We start from the raw sequence: 16,859 nt of genomic DNA on the forward strand, positions 1-16,859 counted from the left end.
TGTGTCCAGAAGTTAGGGAAGCTGGTCCTGGTCTAGATTCCCTCTCGCCCTGGGGCCCCTCCCTGCCCCCCACAACCACCGGGCCCGCCTGGGGCCCCCCACAACCACCGGGCCCGCCTGGGGCCCCTCCCTGCCCCCCACAACCACCGGGCCCGCCTGGGGCCCCTCCCTGCCCCCCACAACCACCGGGGCCCCTCCCTGCCCCCCACAACCACCGGGCCCGCCTGGGGCCCCTCCCTGCCCCCCACAACCACCGGGCCCGCCTGGGGCCCCACCCTGCCCCCCACCGGGGCCACTTCCCTCAGCCTGGGGCCGCGCCCTGCCCCCTCCCACCGGGCCCGCCTGGGGCCCATCCCCACCGCCCGGGGCCGCGCCCTGCCCGCACCGGGCCCGCCTGGCCCCCCCGCCAGTGGCCCGGGCTGCAGCTGGGGGGGGGGGGTAGCCGGAGCCCGGGCTGGGCGGGGCAAAGAGGCCCGGGACAAGCGCGCGCACGCGGCTCTAACAGGCGCGTGTCTCTGAGAATGGCGGGACGGTCACGCGCGTCCTTTCCCTTCCGGCAGGCGGGGCACGTGGGGGGCGGGGCAAAGGGGAGGGTTGTTATTGGCTGGGATGGAGGCGGGCGGAGTCTGTAACCAGGTCCTTCCCAGAGTGCTCTGCGCGCACCCGGAAGTGCGGCAGGGGTGCGGGCCACGTGTCTGTCGATCATGGCTCGGGAGAAGGCGCCGGAGGCGGCGCCGGAGCCCGAAGCGGCGCCGGAGCGATCGTACCAGGAGCTGCTGGGGAACCTGAACCCGATCGCGCGGCCGCTGGCCTCCCGCAAGCTCACCCGCAAGCTCTACAAGTGCGTCAAGAAAGGTGGGGCCGGGACTGGGGCCGGGCAGGCCACGGGGGGGCGGGACACAGGCCAGCGGACGGGCCCGGGGAGCGGGGGAAAGGGGCCGGGAGCCCCGCTGAGCCCGGGCTGAATTCTGAGGGCCTCGTATTTCTCTTCCAGCGGCGAAACACAAGCAGATCCGGCGGGGAGTGAAGGAAGTTCAGAAATTCATTAACAAGGGCGAGAAAGGGTAAGAACCCACCAGCCCTGGCGCCCCGGGAGCTGCTGCAGCCTCTGCCCAGACAGGCGCTGTCCGGGCACTCGGCTCTGACCGCACCGCACCGGCCTTTAGCACTTCGTCCTGTGCCCCATGGCCAGATACGAGACAGCAGCAGCGCTGGGCCCCCTTTGTGACCAATCACCTCCTCAGCGCTCCGTGTTCCCATCTCCCTCTACAGCTACTGATCGGTCTTCTCGCTCTGCTGTTTCAGGATCATAGTCCTTGCGGGAGACACGCTGCCCATTGAAGTTTATTGCCACATCCCCGTCATGTGTGAAGACAGGTCCCTCCCCTATGCTTACATCCCCTCCAAGTCGGTAAGGTCGGGGGGGCTCTCAGGGGTTGTGGGAATCAACCCTTCTTGGGCACCAAGGGGGCATGAAACATTCTAGCAGGATAACAAGTGATGGCTTAGGTGGTGCTTCCTTTGCCCCCCTTTCTCTTTTTGGTGCTAAGAAGCTCTTGTCCAGGGCATAAAACCCAGGTCTTTGCTGCTGCTCCCCCACAACTCCGTAAAATCACCCATTTGAGCTAAGGGATCCCTAGCAGTGACACTCTACGGCAGAGGTGGGCAAACTTTTTGGCCTGAGGGCCACGTTGGGGTTGCAAAACTGTATGGCAGGCCGGGTAGCGGAGGCTGTGCCTCCCCAAACAGCCTGGCCCCTGCCTCCTATCCGCCACTTCCCACCCCCTGACTACCCTCCTCAGAACTCCTGACCCATCCAACTCCTCCCCCCTGCTCCTTGTCTCCCGACTGAGCCCCCCCATTCAACCCCCCTTTCCCCTGACTGCCCCAACCCCTACCCACACCCTGACAGGCCCCCCGGGACTCCCATGCCTATCCAACGTCCCTCTGTTCCCTGTCCCCTGACAGCCCCTCCCCCCAGAACCTCTGCCCCCATCCAACCGCTCCCTGTCTGCCCCCCAGGACCCCCTGCCCCCATCCAACCTCCCTGCCCCCTTACCATGCGGCTCAGAGCAGCAAAAGCTCATAGCCCAGCCAGAGCCGGGACAGCAGGGGAGGGGCCAGGGGCTAGCCTCCCTGGATGGGAGTTCAGGGGCTGTAGTTTGCCCACCTCTGCTCTATGGGCTGTTTGTCATCCTGCTTCAAGGGTGGGGTTGAAGAGGGGACACTGCCTACCACTGAAGCCATTATTTTGCCAGAGGTAACACAGCCAGGCAAATGCTTTAAGCTGCCTGGGGTAATACTGTGAAGTGTGCGCTAGTCTATGGGCCAAAGGAGCTTTCACCTTTGTTCCTAAAGCATTATTTGCCCAGCTGCAGCCAGGAGATAGCGATGTTCTGTTCTCATCTGGCAGCTCCTTTAAATTGTCCAAATAACAAAACAAAAAACCCAAGGGGAGCCCTACACAATCGTCTCTAAGGGGGTGTCTCCAGCTGGCATCCTTAGGGCTTTAACCTGCCTTCGACCCGGCAAGACATTGGCCCTGCTGACTTCGTACCATCCTTGTAGAGTACAGCTGGGCCCCGTGAGGCCAGACATTCCTGGATCAGCAAGGACAGGCTGGGAGAGGAGTTGGGGAAGAGAAGTCCCTCTAATACAGAAGACCCCCAAATGGGGTCGTACCCTGGCAATCCCTCCTATGCAACAGGTGCTGTCTTGCTCTGCACAGCGTGACCTCGCCTCTGTGGTCTGTGCACGGTCACGGTGCATTGATGATGCCATTTTGTTCTATGAAATGGCTTCCTCGACACAGCATGACCTCACACACCGCACAGCTACGCGGTCAGGCTGTGTGGAGGAGGACATTTTGCTCTTCAGAATGATGTACTCAGTACCCTCTGGGGGTCCCAGGAGGAAATAATTCAAATGGGGTTGTCTCACAAAAAGTTTGGGAACCCTTGCTCTAACCTCGCGGGATGGGAGGGGGAGAGACTGCTCAGCTGTGGGAAGGTTGCTTTACAACGTGGTTCAGTCACTTGAGGGTGGGGGTGATTGTAGGGTCAGGGGAGCCATATTCTCCCCATGGGGTGGAGTGCAGGGGGTCTGCTCTCCTCCAGAGGAGTGGTAGGGGTCCCACTCCCCCCAGTGGGTGGGGCTATCTGCTGATGGAGGTCACCAGCAGCTTTCCTGGACATGCCTGATATCCTCTTCCTCTTGTTCAGGATCTGGGAGCAGCTGGAGGCTCAAAGCGCCCAACCTGTGTGATAATGATCAAGCCACATGAGGAGTACCAGGAGGCATATGAGGAGTGTTGGGAGGAGGTTGTGTCCCTTCCTGTCCCCCTGTGAAGTGCCTGCTCTGGAGCTTCTGGCTGGCTGGGCCTGCGCTGCCCCAGCAACTTTCGCTGGCCTCCGAGGACTTTACAAAATGAAACGTGCGCTGGTCCTGCAGCGACTTGCTGGGGGAGAGGGGGCTGCACAGACCCTGGGCTTTTTACATTTAACCAAAAAAAATTGTTCTGAAAGAACTGAGTAGCAGCTGCTGAGGGTGGGGGCAGATGGTGATGAACCTCCCCCTTGAAGGGGGGGGAGAGCAGGCTTCCTGGATAGGCTAGCAATCCTGTGGGGGACGAGCCCAAGCCATGAGCAGCGAGTCAGACCTGTTCTGTGGTGGATGAAATAAACGTCTTTGTACAGCTGTTTGTGGGGGTTGTTAGTAAAGTCGCTGTTGGAGGCACCCTGGCTTTAAGGCTACATTCTGAGCAGGCGGCTGATGTGCCATCACCAGCAGGGCTGGGCCTGAAGGCTGGATAATGGAAAGTGGGGGAGGAACAAGGATGACTGTGTAGAAATGACATTGACAGCACAGAAACGGCTTTCTTTCTGGTCCACCAGCATTTGCCCTGGACTAAATAGAGGCCATTGCGCTGGGTGCAGAAGGGGCTAGAGAGGGTTGGTGTCCCTTTCAGTCAAGCCCAGCCATGGCTAGGTGGGAACCATTGTGTTTGGGGCTTGGACCCCATGTTAGGAGGCAAAGTGGAGCCTGGGCTAAATGAACAAAAGACTACAGTGAATTTGGCTAAATGAATGTAAGGCAGGACCCATGCCTACCTACTACACCATGCACTCCCCAGCCATGGCGCATGGCTGACTGATGGCCTCTCTCTGCATCAAAAATATCAGTGGGGGGAGAGGAATTTGGACTCCTCTCTCCAGCCCTTGGGGGGCAGCTGCTTGTGACCAGTCCCCACAACCCTTGGTTATGCCCAGCCCGCTGAGGGGGGGTGGAGAGGTATTGAGGACTAGTATGCATTTCTTCTCCCCCCTTCCCCCTGGTGGGGAGATGACTCCAGCATGTGGGATGTCTGACAGGCAGTGAGGCTGAGGTCTCAGAGCTGCAGTCAGCCACACATAAGGTGATTGTGCAGCATTGTCGCACGTGTTGATTCTATCCTAGTTGGTGCAAAAAACCCTCCACCCTTTCCTTCCACCACTCCGCTGTGCCCCACTGCTGTGCTGGCTGGGACTGGGGGCAGCCTAGAATGACAATGAGTTATGACCCACCCCAGCCTCTCATTCAGCTGGGCCCAAAGAGCAACAGATTCCCTCCCTGAGGGCTGCTGAGCCCAGGGGTGAGGTACTGACCAGCTATCAGGCACCTCGTACCCTGGAGCAGCAGGGAGCTGCTCCATGTGCCTGGAAGCGCTTCAGACAGCGCTCTGATCCAGATCTGAAAACCACGGGGGCAAACAAACAAGGATGAGCAACCACTTGCTCTGCTCGTAGCAGCAGGTACTGGCAGCTATCCTGGATGTACAGGCTGGACCCCATCACTACTGGACTCCAGCCGTCACTGCCAGATATGGGTGACGGGAGACAGGGCTGCAGCGCTACTGCAGAGTCCACACCAGGCTCACAGCCCAGTCCCTGCTGGCCAGGCCAGCCTTGCCCCCAGAACAGCCCCAGCACCCTGAGCTCCAGGGGTAGCCATCATGCCCCACTTCTGTACACTCTGCAGCCTTGGAGACTGCCTCTGGAGCAGAATCAAAGGAGCCCAAGCGAGGGCACACAGGCTGCAGCTACACAGGGCACTAGAACATTTCTGTACATAGCTCAGGCGAACTTAACCCTTGGTCTAGATGCAGCTAGGTCAACAGAAGAATTGTTCCATTAACCTGATTCCTGCTGCTCAGGGAGGTAAATTAGGCAACAGAAAAACCCCTGCCATTGCTGTAGGAAGTGCCTATGTTATGGCACCACAGCGGCACAGCCCTTTACCTTGATACCAGCAGGGCAGCCACCGTGAGCTGGGAGAGGTGGTATTACAATGGCAGCTACAGCCCCAGGGCAACTGCCAGCAATGCCGCAGCAGCGCTAAGAATCTGTGGACATGCGGTGCCTGGAAGCAGGAAAGCCACTGGCAGCGAAGCAAACGATGGCGCTGCGATCAGCAGTGGCAGGCCCAGAAGCCCCAACTGTGCACGCTGCAGCCCATGCAGATGGTGAGCAGGCAGGAAAGGGGTGCAGAAATAATGAAAATGTTTGAGGCTCAGTGTGTCCCTAGAAAACGTGTTACTTGGAACGAGCTGATCAGGCTAAGAACACAGCGAAGGGAAAACAGGAATTTGGCACAGGACTGTAAACACTCAAAGACCAGAGTGTCCCACTCGTAACAGAAAGCGAGTCTGTGAAGGATTACTAAGCGTGATGGCTCTGACATCCCAAGCAGCAGAACGTACACAAAAGCACCCTAAAGAAAGGCACGGAGCACGTGACTGAATACCATAGTGAAATCAACAAGGCCAAAGGTCAGAAATTAAAATTGGGCAGGGACAGAAAAATGGAAGCAGAAAATGATGTCAGTGATTTGGAAACCAGCATGACTATAAGAAATGGCCGGGATTCAGGCACTTGGTCAATGATTGAAAGCCCATTCGGACTTCCGCTTCAGTGCTGCGATATTTTGCCCCATCTGCAGCGATGCTTCTAAAGGAGGGCTGGGTGTGGCAGGGGACTGACTGGTTGCCAGTCTTTTATGCATCCAGGGCTGTGACAGCCGCAGAAAGGCTGTCTACATATAGAGAGCCACTAGGTCTGGCGTATGGATGTACATGATTTCACTACTTTCTCTAGTGTTGTAGCTTCAAAGTAGAAACTGACCACAAACCACTGATTGCAATACACATAAAGAGGCTTGAAAAGCATCACCAAGGATACCGAAGCCTGAGGGGGACCCAATCACACACTGTGAAGGGCTGTTACAAACAGGACAGGGATCAATTGTTCTCCATGTCCACTGAAGGTAGGATCACAAGAAATGGCTTAATCTGCAGCAAGGGAGATTTAGGTTAGATATTAGGACAAACTTCCTAACTAGGCTTCCAGAGGAGGCTGTGGAATTCCAGCATTCGAGGGTTTAAAAGCAGGTTGGACCATCACCTGCCAGGCATGGTCCTGTCTCAGCGCAGGGGGCTGGACTTGATGGCCTCAAAGTCCCTTCCATCCCCACATTTCTCCGATTCTTCGGCATACTCAGCAGCTATGGGACAAAGGACGACTAAGGAGTCTGGGAAAGAAGATTGGTGAGAGATTGGCAAGATGGGCACTGGCCAGTCAAAGCACCAGCGACCAAAGAGGAGCACAGACAAAGGCAAAATCTTACCCCGGAATTGTAAGCATCTGCCACGATACCCGACAACGCGGCCACGACAAGTGAAGTGAGAGCAGACACAAGATGGAAACAAGTCACAAACTGACCATGAGGTGGACCAGTCTTACAGACCTGGGTTGCAGATGGGGAAGATTGCTGAAATGCCCTCAGGGACGGATTGAGCCGTGTTAAGTTGTGTTAAAGCAACCTGAAGGTGGTTACATCAGTTACTGTATTGGTTCTAGTTTAAAGAGAACTGTTTTTGTTCAGTAACGGGATCTAAAAGAGGGACCACGTGCTATAGTTCTCCAGGACAGCTAGCCACTATCCAGTCTTGGGTTTCTCCGCGATCCCTCGGGCTGGGGAAGAACCAAAGGAGCCTAGGACAGGCCAGTCACAGTAGGACATTTGTTACCTGGTTCTGTTTAGAATAAAGGGTTTATCTTGACACTGGTCTGTTTGTCATAAAGCTGCTACCCCACCCAGGCTTAGTGTCCTGGAGCCCACATGTGCCCCCTCCCATTCTGTCTCCTTACCCCACCCCTCCACATGCACCCCACCTCACCCCTCCATTTTTCAGATCTAACAGCAGCTCTTCCCCCTCATTTCTGTGCCCTATTTCGTAGACTGATGCAGGGCCGGCAGGACCCAGAGAGGGACATAGCCACAGCCCCCACACCAGAAAGCGTGCCCCCTCTTACAGTGGGGTTCATGTCATCTTTGGCCCCAAGCTGTTAAGGACCCAGCCCTCCTGTCTCCCAGGTTAAATCTGACACTGCCTCCTGAGCCAGGAGGCCCTTCCCTGCTGCCCAAGGAGCTCCGAGAGCAAGGAGGAAAGGCTAACAGGCTTTATTTTCTGGAATTTATAAAATGGCTCCAGGCAGCTCCTGCTTTAATATTTACAATGCCAAAAATATCAGTAAATGCACAAGGGACTGTACATCACGGCCACTGCCCTGGCAGAGGGCTCGGAACGCTCCAGTAGCCACGCTCGAGGCCAGGAGGGGGTCTGCCTAGTACTGAGCAGACAGCTACCCGGCACTCCGGACAGGCAGAGTGAGCAGGGCAGCAGAAGCCAGATCACTAGGAGAGCACACACTGAGGCAGCACGGCCTCCCGGAGCTCACAGCAGCAGCAAGCACATCACACTGCTGCTCTGTCCATTCTCAGAGGGTGGTCAGGCTCAGGTCCCACTGCTCTGGACCTTGCACTAGGTTCAGCAGAAGGAAGAGACCCCAATGGGGCTGCAGTGGACAGAGCTGCTCTCAGACCCTCAGCCTAACAGGCAGCCCACGCCCTGCCGTGGGCAGCACCACCGCCTCTCGCACTGCGAGGGTGGGACAGGCCATCTAAGGGGAAGAGCAGTGACCTATTGCCACAGCCCTTCCAACCCCACCAGCGTCAGAAGATGATGCGCTTCCCATCAGCCGGGTTCTGCTCCATGGGGCAGTAGGGACACTTCAGCCTGAGGAGAGGTCCAGAGACAAAGGCATCAGGCAGGAAGGCCAGGGAACACAGAGAAAACGGCAGAGCTCTGGGGCACTGCAGGGAGCACAGCCACAGGGGGCCGACAGCAGCAGAAGTCTGCCCCTCCCGGCACAGTCCAGCCCTCAAGGCTCAGTCTAAGGAAGGCCTGGGGCTGGCCGTAGGCAGGCAGCAGCACTGCTTGTGCACCCTACTTCCCAGCACCAGAGATAACAAGCCCTGCTTATCAGCATGCACGGCACCCAGCCCGTTCAGGCTCACTGCTACCCGCAGCACCCAGCTGCAGGAGAGCAGGGGAGCTCGGGAAGGCACAAGGCCAGCCAGGAACCCTGGCGGTACAGGGCACAGGCCAAGGGATCTTCAGAGCACTCACACTCCCATGGCACCGGGCTGCATCACACAAAGTGATGCCAGGCGAGGGCCAAGCCTGCAGGACAGGGGCTGCAGGGCGGAGGTGGGGCAGGGTCCACGGCCTGAGCATGTCAAGAAACCAAACTTACTTCCCCCCATTGATGAGCTTGTTGAGTGCGTCCCGGGAGATGACATGCCCGCAGATGAGTTTGATAGGCGGATTGGAGTCAGTCGTCTGCTGGCGAAGGATGGGGCAGGCGAACACTGAGTGGTACCAGCACTTCATGCCCAGCTCAATTTCAATCTGCCAAGAGAGCGCAGGGAGGTCAGCCTCACTGCCTCGCCCCGCCCCCCCGCCCCCCGTCAAGATGGCACTTACAGGCAGCTCATCCTTGTGGCTCCAGACACCCGTGCACTGTCTCTGCTCAATCACCGCCTTGATGTTCATCAGCACGGGCAGCGCCACACATCCAGACGCGAAGCTGCGTGAGAGGGAGAGGCCTTAGCACTTGGTGGTGCTGCTAAGGGGGGACCCCACCGGCCCTGGCCTGGGGCTTACCTGACACTGAGAGGGGATTCCACCGAGAGCCCCAGCAGGGCACAGGCGTCGCGGGTGAAGGTCTCGCAGATCTCTGTCCAGTGCCGGGCATCCAGCAGGTGGCAGTATGGGGAGTTCTCAATGCCCAGGGGCAGGTACACCAGGCTGCCCATCATGACCTGGATCTCTGAACAACACAACACCTGGTTGGCCTCAAGAAGCAGTATGGCCCCAGCCCCCACCCTGTCCTGCCAACCAGCCATTGCCTCCAGTACGGGGCTAGTGATGGGGCCCCTGTAGCCTGGGAACGGGGCTACCCAGCCGGGCAGTCCTGTGCCCCACTAGGGAGGCCAGTGGCAGGGCCCCACCTGGCACAGTCTCACCTCGCTGGTGCAGGCGGGCAAAGGGCTGGAAGTGGCGAGCGTAGCTCAGGGCCTCCAGCTGCTTGTCAGGGCCACCAGCCAGGAGCCGGATGAAGTGGAGACGATACAGCTTGAATTCCAGGGAGCTGTTCAGCTCCAGCAGACGCTGCCTGTTTGAGATTGCCCAGCTGGATAGGAAAGAACAGGGGGCAGCTAAGTCCTGGCTGTCCTGGGGAGGTGGGCCAGGACAGCCAGGAAGCTCTCACTGATGCCCAACCTGACAAGATGAGGATGGGGCTATTCCCGTTCCTGGAGACTGTTTTGTGTGAAATGCCCCTGGCCGGGCTGGCCTAGAGGGCTCCTTTCCCTCCAGTGTCTATAATTCCAGGGACTGCCCAGGTAGCACCAGAGTCAGTTGGGGTGAAAAAAGGAACATAAGTGGCTCATGGGCAAGAGGGTGTGCCAGGCCCTGCAGATGGCGCTGCCCCAGGAGGGCTGGTCAGGGGGTGTTAAGGAGCATCGTGCTTGTAGGTCTCATTCCAACAGGGGTGCAAGGTGCATGCTCCAGCAGGCAGGGTGAGTGAGATCATCACACGTTAGCTGGGGTGCACCGGGCTCTCCCTTGACCAGCCAAAGCACCCCATACCCCAACCCAGACTCGGTGCATGAGTCTAGCAGAAGGGGAGGGGCTACTTTCAGTAAGGGTGGGGAGGCTGTGGGCGAGGAGGGGCACTGGATGCTCGGCACTCCCAGATGATTGGTTCTTACTCCAGAGCAGGACGCAGGTCCTGCTCGTGCAGCGCTTCCAGGATCCGGTTCAGCTCCAAGAACGGCTGCTTGAAGTCCAAGTCCACATTCAGGGTGGACTCCTGTGGAGAATGAGAGCCAGTGGTCACATCCCACCATCCTCTTGGGGAGGGCGGGGCGGAGGGGTGGTGCCAGGAGAGGCTCCCCAGCCAGAGATGGGCGAGGTTTCCTACCCTGCGTGATGGAGAAAGGCCCCCCACCTTGGAGCACAGAGCACATGCAGGAGAGCAGCAGACTTGGCAGCTGCAATTCGGTCCCTGCAGAGCTGGGCAGGGCCTCATACCAACTGGCCTGGGTCAGCTACAGGTGCTGGCCTGGAGCGAACCTTGCCAGTGGCTAATGCTGAGTAAGGCCCACTCACCAGAGAGCAGGCCACAGCACTCCTGGTTCCCCCTGCCCCAGGGAGGCCACAACCCTCCCTCACACAATGCTGCTGTGTGGCAAGCTAGCACCAGTCTCATGACCGGCAGCCCTGGTACCTGGGACAGCTCCTCCGCCACACTCAGCATGCCCTGCTGGTACAAGTGCTCCACAATCGCCATCTGCAGAATCTGCTGCTGCTTCTCCCGCGACTCCCAGATGGAATCCGAGACCACGCTGCAGAGCTCGGCATCGAAGTTCTGGGAGATGAATGAGAGGAGTCAGTGGTGTCCCTGAGAATGAGGGGACAGCCCCCCATCTATCACCTCCCGGCCTGATCACATGCTAACAAACAAACCCCCTGCAGCTGCCTGCAAAGCCACCCCACAACAGCACCCTCCCACCCAAACCACTGCGGCCCCTGCATGGAGCTGCATTCAATTGGCTGGCTGGATCACAGCCTCAGAGCCACAACAGCGCATTTCTGGGTGGGTGGTGGCACAGCAGTAGGAGGTCATGACGCTCTGTGCCTCAAAGCAGCACCCTGGACCCCCCATATTCACCCCATCATATAATTATGATCTATTTCATACAAAGCATGCCATGTAAGGAATCATATGAAAGGTCATGATCTGCAGAAACCCATTGTTCTGTCCAAATATGTATGCCATTTGTGTGTATAAAGTTGTGAGATTTTGCTGTATGGTTGTTACTAGTTCTCTAGTGACAACAGAGGAGGTGATCCCCACCCAGGAAGGTGTTAAGTGACCACTAAACAGCAGGGGAGTTGTAAACAAGGGATTTACAATACAAGTACAGTAAGAGAGCTGCACAAGAATCACACAATGGGGGATTGCTCAACTCCATGACTCAGCAAAGTCCACCTGGGCTAATGTTTTCCAGGCACAGGGACTGAGGATATAAAATAGGGGACAGCGGCATCATGCCTTGGCCTTTCGCCTCCCCCACCTACGCTGGAAGCAACAAGAACACTGGAAAGACAAAGACTTGAACTGAGGAGACTGGTCCCAGGCTTAAAGGGGAAGCCTGTGTGTTAAGGACTATAACCTATTTGCAACATCCAGTGGGGTGAGAAAAACTGCTTCATCCCAATACTGCCTAATGTAATAAGGTTTAAGATTTAGACTGCACACTTATCTTTTATTTCCTTTGGTAACTATCTCTGACCTTTTGTGGCTACCACTTCTAATCACTTAAAATCTCTCTGTAGTTAATAAATCTGTTTTATATTTTACCTAAAACAGTGTGTTTCAATTGAAGTGCTTGGTAAATCTCAGCTCAGTTTACAAAGGCTAGTGTCTGTCCTCTCCACATCGAGGGAGGGCGGACTGGGTAATAAACGTACACTGGTCAGGCTTCTGACCAGGGCAAGACGGAACAGCTCTGGGGTGCAAGATTGGGGCTTGGAAGATTTGCTGGTGCTTTTCTCCATGTGATTCAGGAGTGTCTCTGGGAGCATTTAGCTGGGGGTGGGGCTCCACATGCTGTTGTACTGAGTGATAACAGCGCCTGGAGGGGTTTGCTGCTTTTCACTAGCAAAGCATTGTGAGAGACAGCCCAGTTTGGAGAGTTAAGGGGGCACAGCAGTACCCCAGTTCCAGCTGTACCCCGGGGAGCCCGTCACAGAGGTGGAATGTGAGCTCCTTAGGGCCAAGAACACGTCAGCACGGGAGGGCCCCGATCCTGACTGCAGCACATATAACAGGCATGAACGCACAGGAGCAGGAGATGCTCAGGACCATAGAAAGCCCAACACCATGAAAACTGGCTCCCACCATGATGCCACTGGGCACCAGCAGATGAGGGAGACCTTAGGGGAAATCTTCCCATGCTCCAGCCTGCCGAGGGCCAAAGAACCAATGGGAGTGAAAGCCATCACTAAGGCAGGGATTCCCATCTGGGGCCCGGGTCCAGCCCCTGGACTCTAGACGAAAGGGAGTACTCACCCTATCGATGGCTTTGCCCACCCTGGAGACACTGCTGTGAATATCTTTATGGTCCGAGGCCAGTTTCTGCACCGTGTCTTTGATCTTCCGACAGCACTGGGCCATCACCAGAGAGAGCGTGGCAGAGAGCGGTGCCCCCTGCAGGGCTGCAGCAGAAAGGCTCTTCAGACCTGGCTGCGCGGACTAGCCAGGAGCCTATTCCAGGAAGTGCAAGGCCCTTACTGCCAAGGCTTTGCACCAGAAAAGCAGTAGCTCTGAGCTACATCTGCCAAACTCTGCACCATGCACCAAAACTCCCCCTCCCCCGCCAGAACAACGAGCCCTGTGCTAGACTGCGGTGTGACTTCCGTTTAACTAAACCGCCTCTAATCCACCCGAGTTTGGGAACTGCTCCCCGCTGCAGGGCTGGGATCCGGAGCAGCCTGAGCGCCCAGGGGCGAGATAATGCAGAACTGAATGGGAGCAGCTGGAAATGGGTGGTGCAGCTGAGGGCTTTGACCAGTGCTGGTCTAGAGCAGGGGTGAGCAAACTTTTTGGCCCGAGGGCCACATCGGGGTTGTGCAACTGTATTGAGGGCCGGGTAGGGAAGGATGTGCCTCCCCAAACAGCTTGGCCCCTGCCTCCTGACTGCCCCCCTCAGAGCCCCCAACCCATCCAACCCCCCCTTCTCCTTGTCTCCTGACCACCCCCTCCCGGGACCCCCGCCCCCATCCAACCCCCCCTGCTCCCTGTCCCCTGACTGCCCCGACCCCTGTCCACACCCCCGCCCCCTGACAGCCCCCCCGGGACTCCCACTCCCAACCCTCCCTGTTCCCCATCCCCTGACTGCCCCCCCCGAACCTCTGCCCCATCCAACCACCCCCTGCTCCCTGACTGCCCCCCAGGACTCCCCGCTCCCTTACCCAACCCCCCTGCTCCCCGCCCCCTTACCAGCAGCAGGAGCTCACAGCCACGACACCTGGCCAGAGCCAGCTGCGCTCCCCACGCTGCCCAGTGGGAGCAGCGGGCCAGAGCGCGGCCCGCACTGCGGCGTGGCTGCGGGGGTGGGGGGACAGGCTCCCCGGCCAGGATCTCAGGGACCGGGCAGGACGGTCCCGTGGGCCGTAATTTGCCCACGTCTGGTCTAGAGCAACAGCCTCAGATACTCAATAGCACCCTCTGCAGGCAGATGCCTCACAGCGCACGCCCGGACAGAAAGCTCTGCTAGGATTCCGCCCCCCAAGAGCAGGCGTGTCCCCACACTGGCCTACAGCCTCCCTAGTCAGAACGAGGGCTGAGCCACAGGGCTGTCTGCTCAGCAGATGGAAGTGGAGGTCAGTCTCCATCCATAGATCTGCCATCAGTGACCACCCCGCCCGGACACGGCGCTCTGCTCCTAAGTACCAAGCTGCGGTTTGGGAACAGGACCGGCTCCAGAAGCAGCACTGTGCTGTGTCACTACATCATGCTGGTGAGCTGTGGTACCTGCGCTGCCGAGCTCCTGGCGCAGTTGGCTCACGTAACAGAGCAGCTCCTCTAGGCTCTGCTCACAGTGCTGCCCGTAGCTCAGGAACTTGTGCAGCACTTTGTCCAGCTCTCGCTCCACACAGGCGCACAGCTCCATCACCCAACAGACCCTATGGGGAGAAGCACACAACACAGGCGTGCGGTTCCATCATCCGAGGGCCCCTACGGGGGAAGCACACCGCACAGGCACATGGCTCCATCGCCCAACAGGTCCTGCGGGGGAACGCACCGCACAGGCACGCGGCTCCATCACCCGACGGGCTCTACGGGGGCAGCGCACCGCACAGGCCCATGGCTCCATCCCCCGACGGGCCCTGCGGGGGGACCACACCACACAGGCGCGTGCCTCCATCGCCCAACGGACCCCACGGGGGCTGCACACCACACAGGCACACGGCTCCATCCCCCGACGGGCCCTGCGGGGGTAGCGCACCGCACAAGCCCATGGCTCCATCGCCTGACGGGCTCTACGGGGGCAGCGCACCGCACAGGCGCGCGGCTCCATCGCTCGACGGGCCCTGCGGGGGTAGCGCACCGCACAAGCCCATGGCTCCATCGCCCGACAGGCCCTGCGGGGGGAGCGCACCGCACAAGCCCATGGCTCCATCGCCCGACGGGCCCTGCGGGGGTAGCGCACCGCACAAGCCCATGGCTCCATCGCCCGACGGGCCCTGCGGGGGGAGCGCACCGCACAGGCCAATGGCTCCATCGCCCGACGGGCCCTGCGGGGGCAGCGCACCGCACAGGCCAATGGCTCCATCCCCCAACGGGCCCTGCGGGGGGAGCGCACCGCACAGGCCAATGGCTCCATCGCCCGACGGGCCCTGCGGGGGCAGCGCACCGCACAGGCCCATGGCTCCATCCCCCGACGGGCCCTGCGGGGGGAGCGCACCGCACAGGCGCGCGGCTCCATCGCTCGACGGGCCCTGCGGGGGTAGCGCACCGCACAAGCCCATGGCTCCATCGCCCGACGGGCCCTGCGGGGGGAGCGCACCGCACAAGCCCATGGCTCCATCGCCCGACGGGCCCTGCGGGGGTAGCGCACCGCACAAGCCCATGGCTCCATCGCCCGACGGGCCCTGCGGGGGGAGCGCACCGCACAGGCCAATGGCTCCATCGCCCGACGGGCCCTGCGGGGGCAGCGCACCGCACAGGCCAATGGCTCCATCCCCCGACGGGCCCTGCGGGGGGAGCGCACCGCACAGGCCAATGGCTCCATCCCCCGACGGGCCCTGCGGGGGGAGCGCACCGCACAGGCCAATGGCTCCATCCCCCGACGGGCCCTGCGGGGGGAGCGCACCGCACAGGCCAATGGCTCCATCGCCCGACGGGCCCTGCGGGGGGAGCGCACCGCACAGGCGCGCAGCTCCATCCCCCGACGGGCCCTGCGGGGGGAGCGCACCGCACAGGCCAATGGCTCCATCCCCCGACGGGCCCTGCGGGGGCAGCGCACCGCACAGGCCAATGGCTCCATCCCCCGACGGGCCCTGCGGGGGGAGCGCACCGCACAGGCCAATGGCTCCATCCCCCGACGGGCCCTGCGGGGGGAACGCACCGCACAGGCCCATGGCTCCATCCCCCGACGGGCCCTGCGGGGGGAGCGCACCGCACAGGCCCATGGCTCCATCGCCCGACGGGCCCTGCGGGGGCAGCGCACCGCACAGGCCCATGGCTCCATCGCCCGACGGGCCCTGCGGGGGCAGCGCACCGCACAGGCCCATGGCTCCATCGCCCGACGGGCCCTGCGGGGGCAGCGCACCGCACAGGCCAATGGCTCCATCGCCCGACGGGCCCTGCGGGGGCAGCGCACCGCACAGGCCAATGGCTCCATCGCCCGACGGACCCTGCGGGGGCAGCGCACCGCACAGGCCAATGGCTCCATCCCCCGACGGGCCCTGCGGGGGCAGCGCACCGCACAGGCCAATGGCTCCATCCCCCGACGGGCCCTGCGGGGGGAGCGCACCGCACAGGCCAATGGCTCCATCGCCCGACGGGCCCTGCGGGGGCAGCGCACCGCACAGGCCAATGGCTCCATCGCCCGACGGACCCTGCGGGGGCAGCGCACCGCACAGGCCAATGGCTCCATCCCCCGACGGGCCCTGCGGGGGGAGCGCACCGCACAGGCCAATGGCTCCATCCCCCGACGGGCCCTGCGGGGGCAGCGCACCGCACAGGCCAATGGCTCCATCCCCCGACGGGCCCTGCGGGGGCAGCGCACCGCACAGGCCAATGGCTCCATCCCCCGACGGGCCCTGCGGGGGCAGCGCACCGCACAGGCGCGCGGCTCCATCGCCCCCCCCGCAGCATGGCCCCCCCTCCGCACGCGCGGCCCCCCGGACCCTGCCGAGCTGGGGCTCCAGCCCCCGAGGCCGCCGGGCTCGGCCCGCTCCACTCACCCGGCGCCGGGGCGGCTTCAGCCCAGCGCTTCCGGCAGCTGCCGCGTCCGGGGCCCGGACTGTCCCACTGCGCGGCGGGATCCCCCTCCCCGGGAGACGCGCAGTGGTAGGTTCCTACGGCAGCCGGCGTGGGAGGGGGCTAGACTGGCCCATTACTGCGGGAGGGGCTTACCTAGGGACTCGCCGCCCCCTGGTCTCCCGAGCTTGGTACCGCCCGTCCACAGTGCGGGCAAACCATCCTCGCCGGGCAGGGGGAAGGGGAGAGCGCTGGAATGTACCATTTCCTGGGTGTTTAGCCCGAGATTCCTCGCCGTCTGGGCGCCCAAACTGCCGTGCAGCGCGCGGCTCCTAGCGGGGGGGGTCGGTGCTGGGGGGAGGGAATCGTGCAGGGGGGTCAGTGCGGGAGGGTGGGAACGGTGCGGGGGGGGGTCAATGATGG

General features: G+C 60.8%; 2 protein-coding genes across 3 annotated transcripts; one reads left to right on the forward strand and one right to left on the reverse strand.

The window, feature by feature from the left end:
* Positions 1–662: 662 nt before the first annotated feature.
* On the forward strand, positions 663–3,697 carry NHP2 (NHP2 ribonucleoprotein). The gene is made up of 4 exons (XM_054037218.1): positions 663–855; positions 995–1,064; positions 1,306–1,411; positions 3,222–3,697. The coding sequence occupies exons 1-4, from the start codon at positions 705–707 to the stop codon at positions 3,345–3,347; spliced, it is 453 nt and encodes a 150-aa protein (XP_053893193.1). The 5' UTR covers positions 663–704; the 3' UTR covers positions 3,348–3,697.
* A 3,784-nt stretch (positions 3,698–7,481) lies between these two features.
* RMND5B (required for meiotic nuclear division 5 homolog B) lies at positions 7,482–16,527 on the reverse strand. Of its 2 annotated transcripts, XM_054037216.1 has the most exons (10): positions 16,421–16,527; positions 13,983–14,134; positions 12,519–12,664; positions 10,671–10,811; positions 10,153–10,253; positions 9,406–9,572; positions 9,044–9,209; positions 8,864–8,966; positions 8,634–8,788; positions 7,482–8,113 (listed from the first exon to the last, which is right to left on the reverse strand). In XM_054037216.1, the coding sequence occupies exons 2-10, from the start codon at positions 14,119–14,121 to the stop codon at positions 8,050–8,052; spliced, it is 1,182 nt and encodes a 393-aa protein (XP_053893191.1). In that variant the 5' UTR covers positions 14,122–14,134; positions 16,421–16,527; the 3' UTR covers positions 7,482–8,049. The 2 variants fall into 2 exon arrangements, with proteins under 2 accessions (XP_053893191.1, XP_053893192.1); XM_054037217.1 differs by lacking the exon at positions 16,421–16,527 and having other exon boundaries at positions 12,519–12,713; positions 13,983–14,048.
* Between the last annotated feature and the right edge of the window lie 332 nt (positions 16,528–16,859).

This window comes from Malaclemys terrapin, chromosome 8 (assembly GCF_027887155.1).
Source record: "Malaclemys terrapin pileata isolate rMalTer1 chromosome 8, rMalTer1.hap1, whole genome shotgun sequence".
NCBI lineage: Eukaryota > Metazoa > Chordata > Testudines > Emydidae > Malaclemys > Malaclemys terrapin.

What these genes read in the sequence shown, in the direction of transcription:
- RMND5B (XM_054037216.1), bottom strand. Translation starts at nt 14,121, where the DNA reads ATGGAGCTGTGCGCCTGTGTGGAGCGAGAGCTGGACAAAGTGCTGCAC. An exon ending in TGGGCAAAGCCATCGATAGG is followed by an intron (nt 10,812 to 12,518) that starts GTGAGTACTCCC and finishes TTCATCTCCCAG; the next exon opens with AACTTCGATGCCGAGCTCTG. An exon ending in GAATCCCCTCTCAGTGTCAG is followed by an intron (nt 8,967 to 9,043) that starts GTAAGCCCCAGG and finishes CCTCTCACGCAG; the next exon opens with CTTCGCGTCTGGATGTGTGG.
- NHP2 (XM_054037218.1), top strand. Translation starts at nt 705, where the DNA reads ATGGCTCGGGAGAAGGCGCCGGAGGCGGCGCCGGAGCCCGAAGCGGCG. An exon ending in CTACAAGTGCGTCAAGAAAG is followed by an intron (nt 856 to 994) that starts GTGGGGCCGGGA and finishes TTTCTCTTCCAG; the next exon opens with CGGCGAAACACAAGCAGATC. An exon ending in ATTAACAAGGGCGAGAAAGG is followed by an intron (nt 1,065 to 1,305) that starts GTAAGAACCCAC and finishes CTGCTGTTTCAG; the next exon opens with GATCATAGTCCTTGCGGGAG.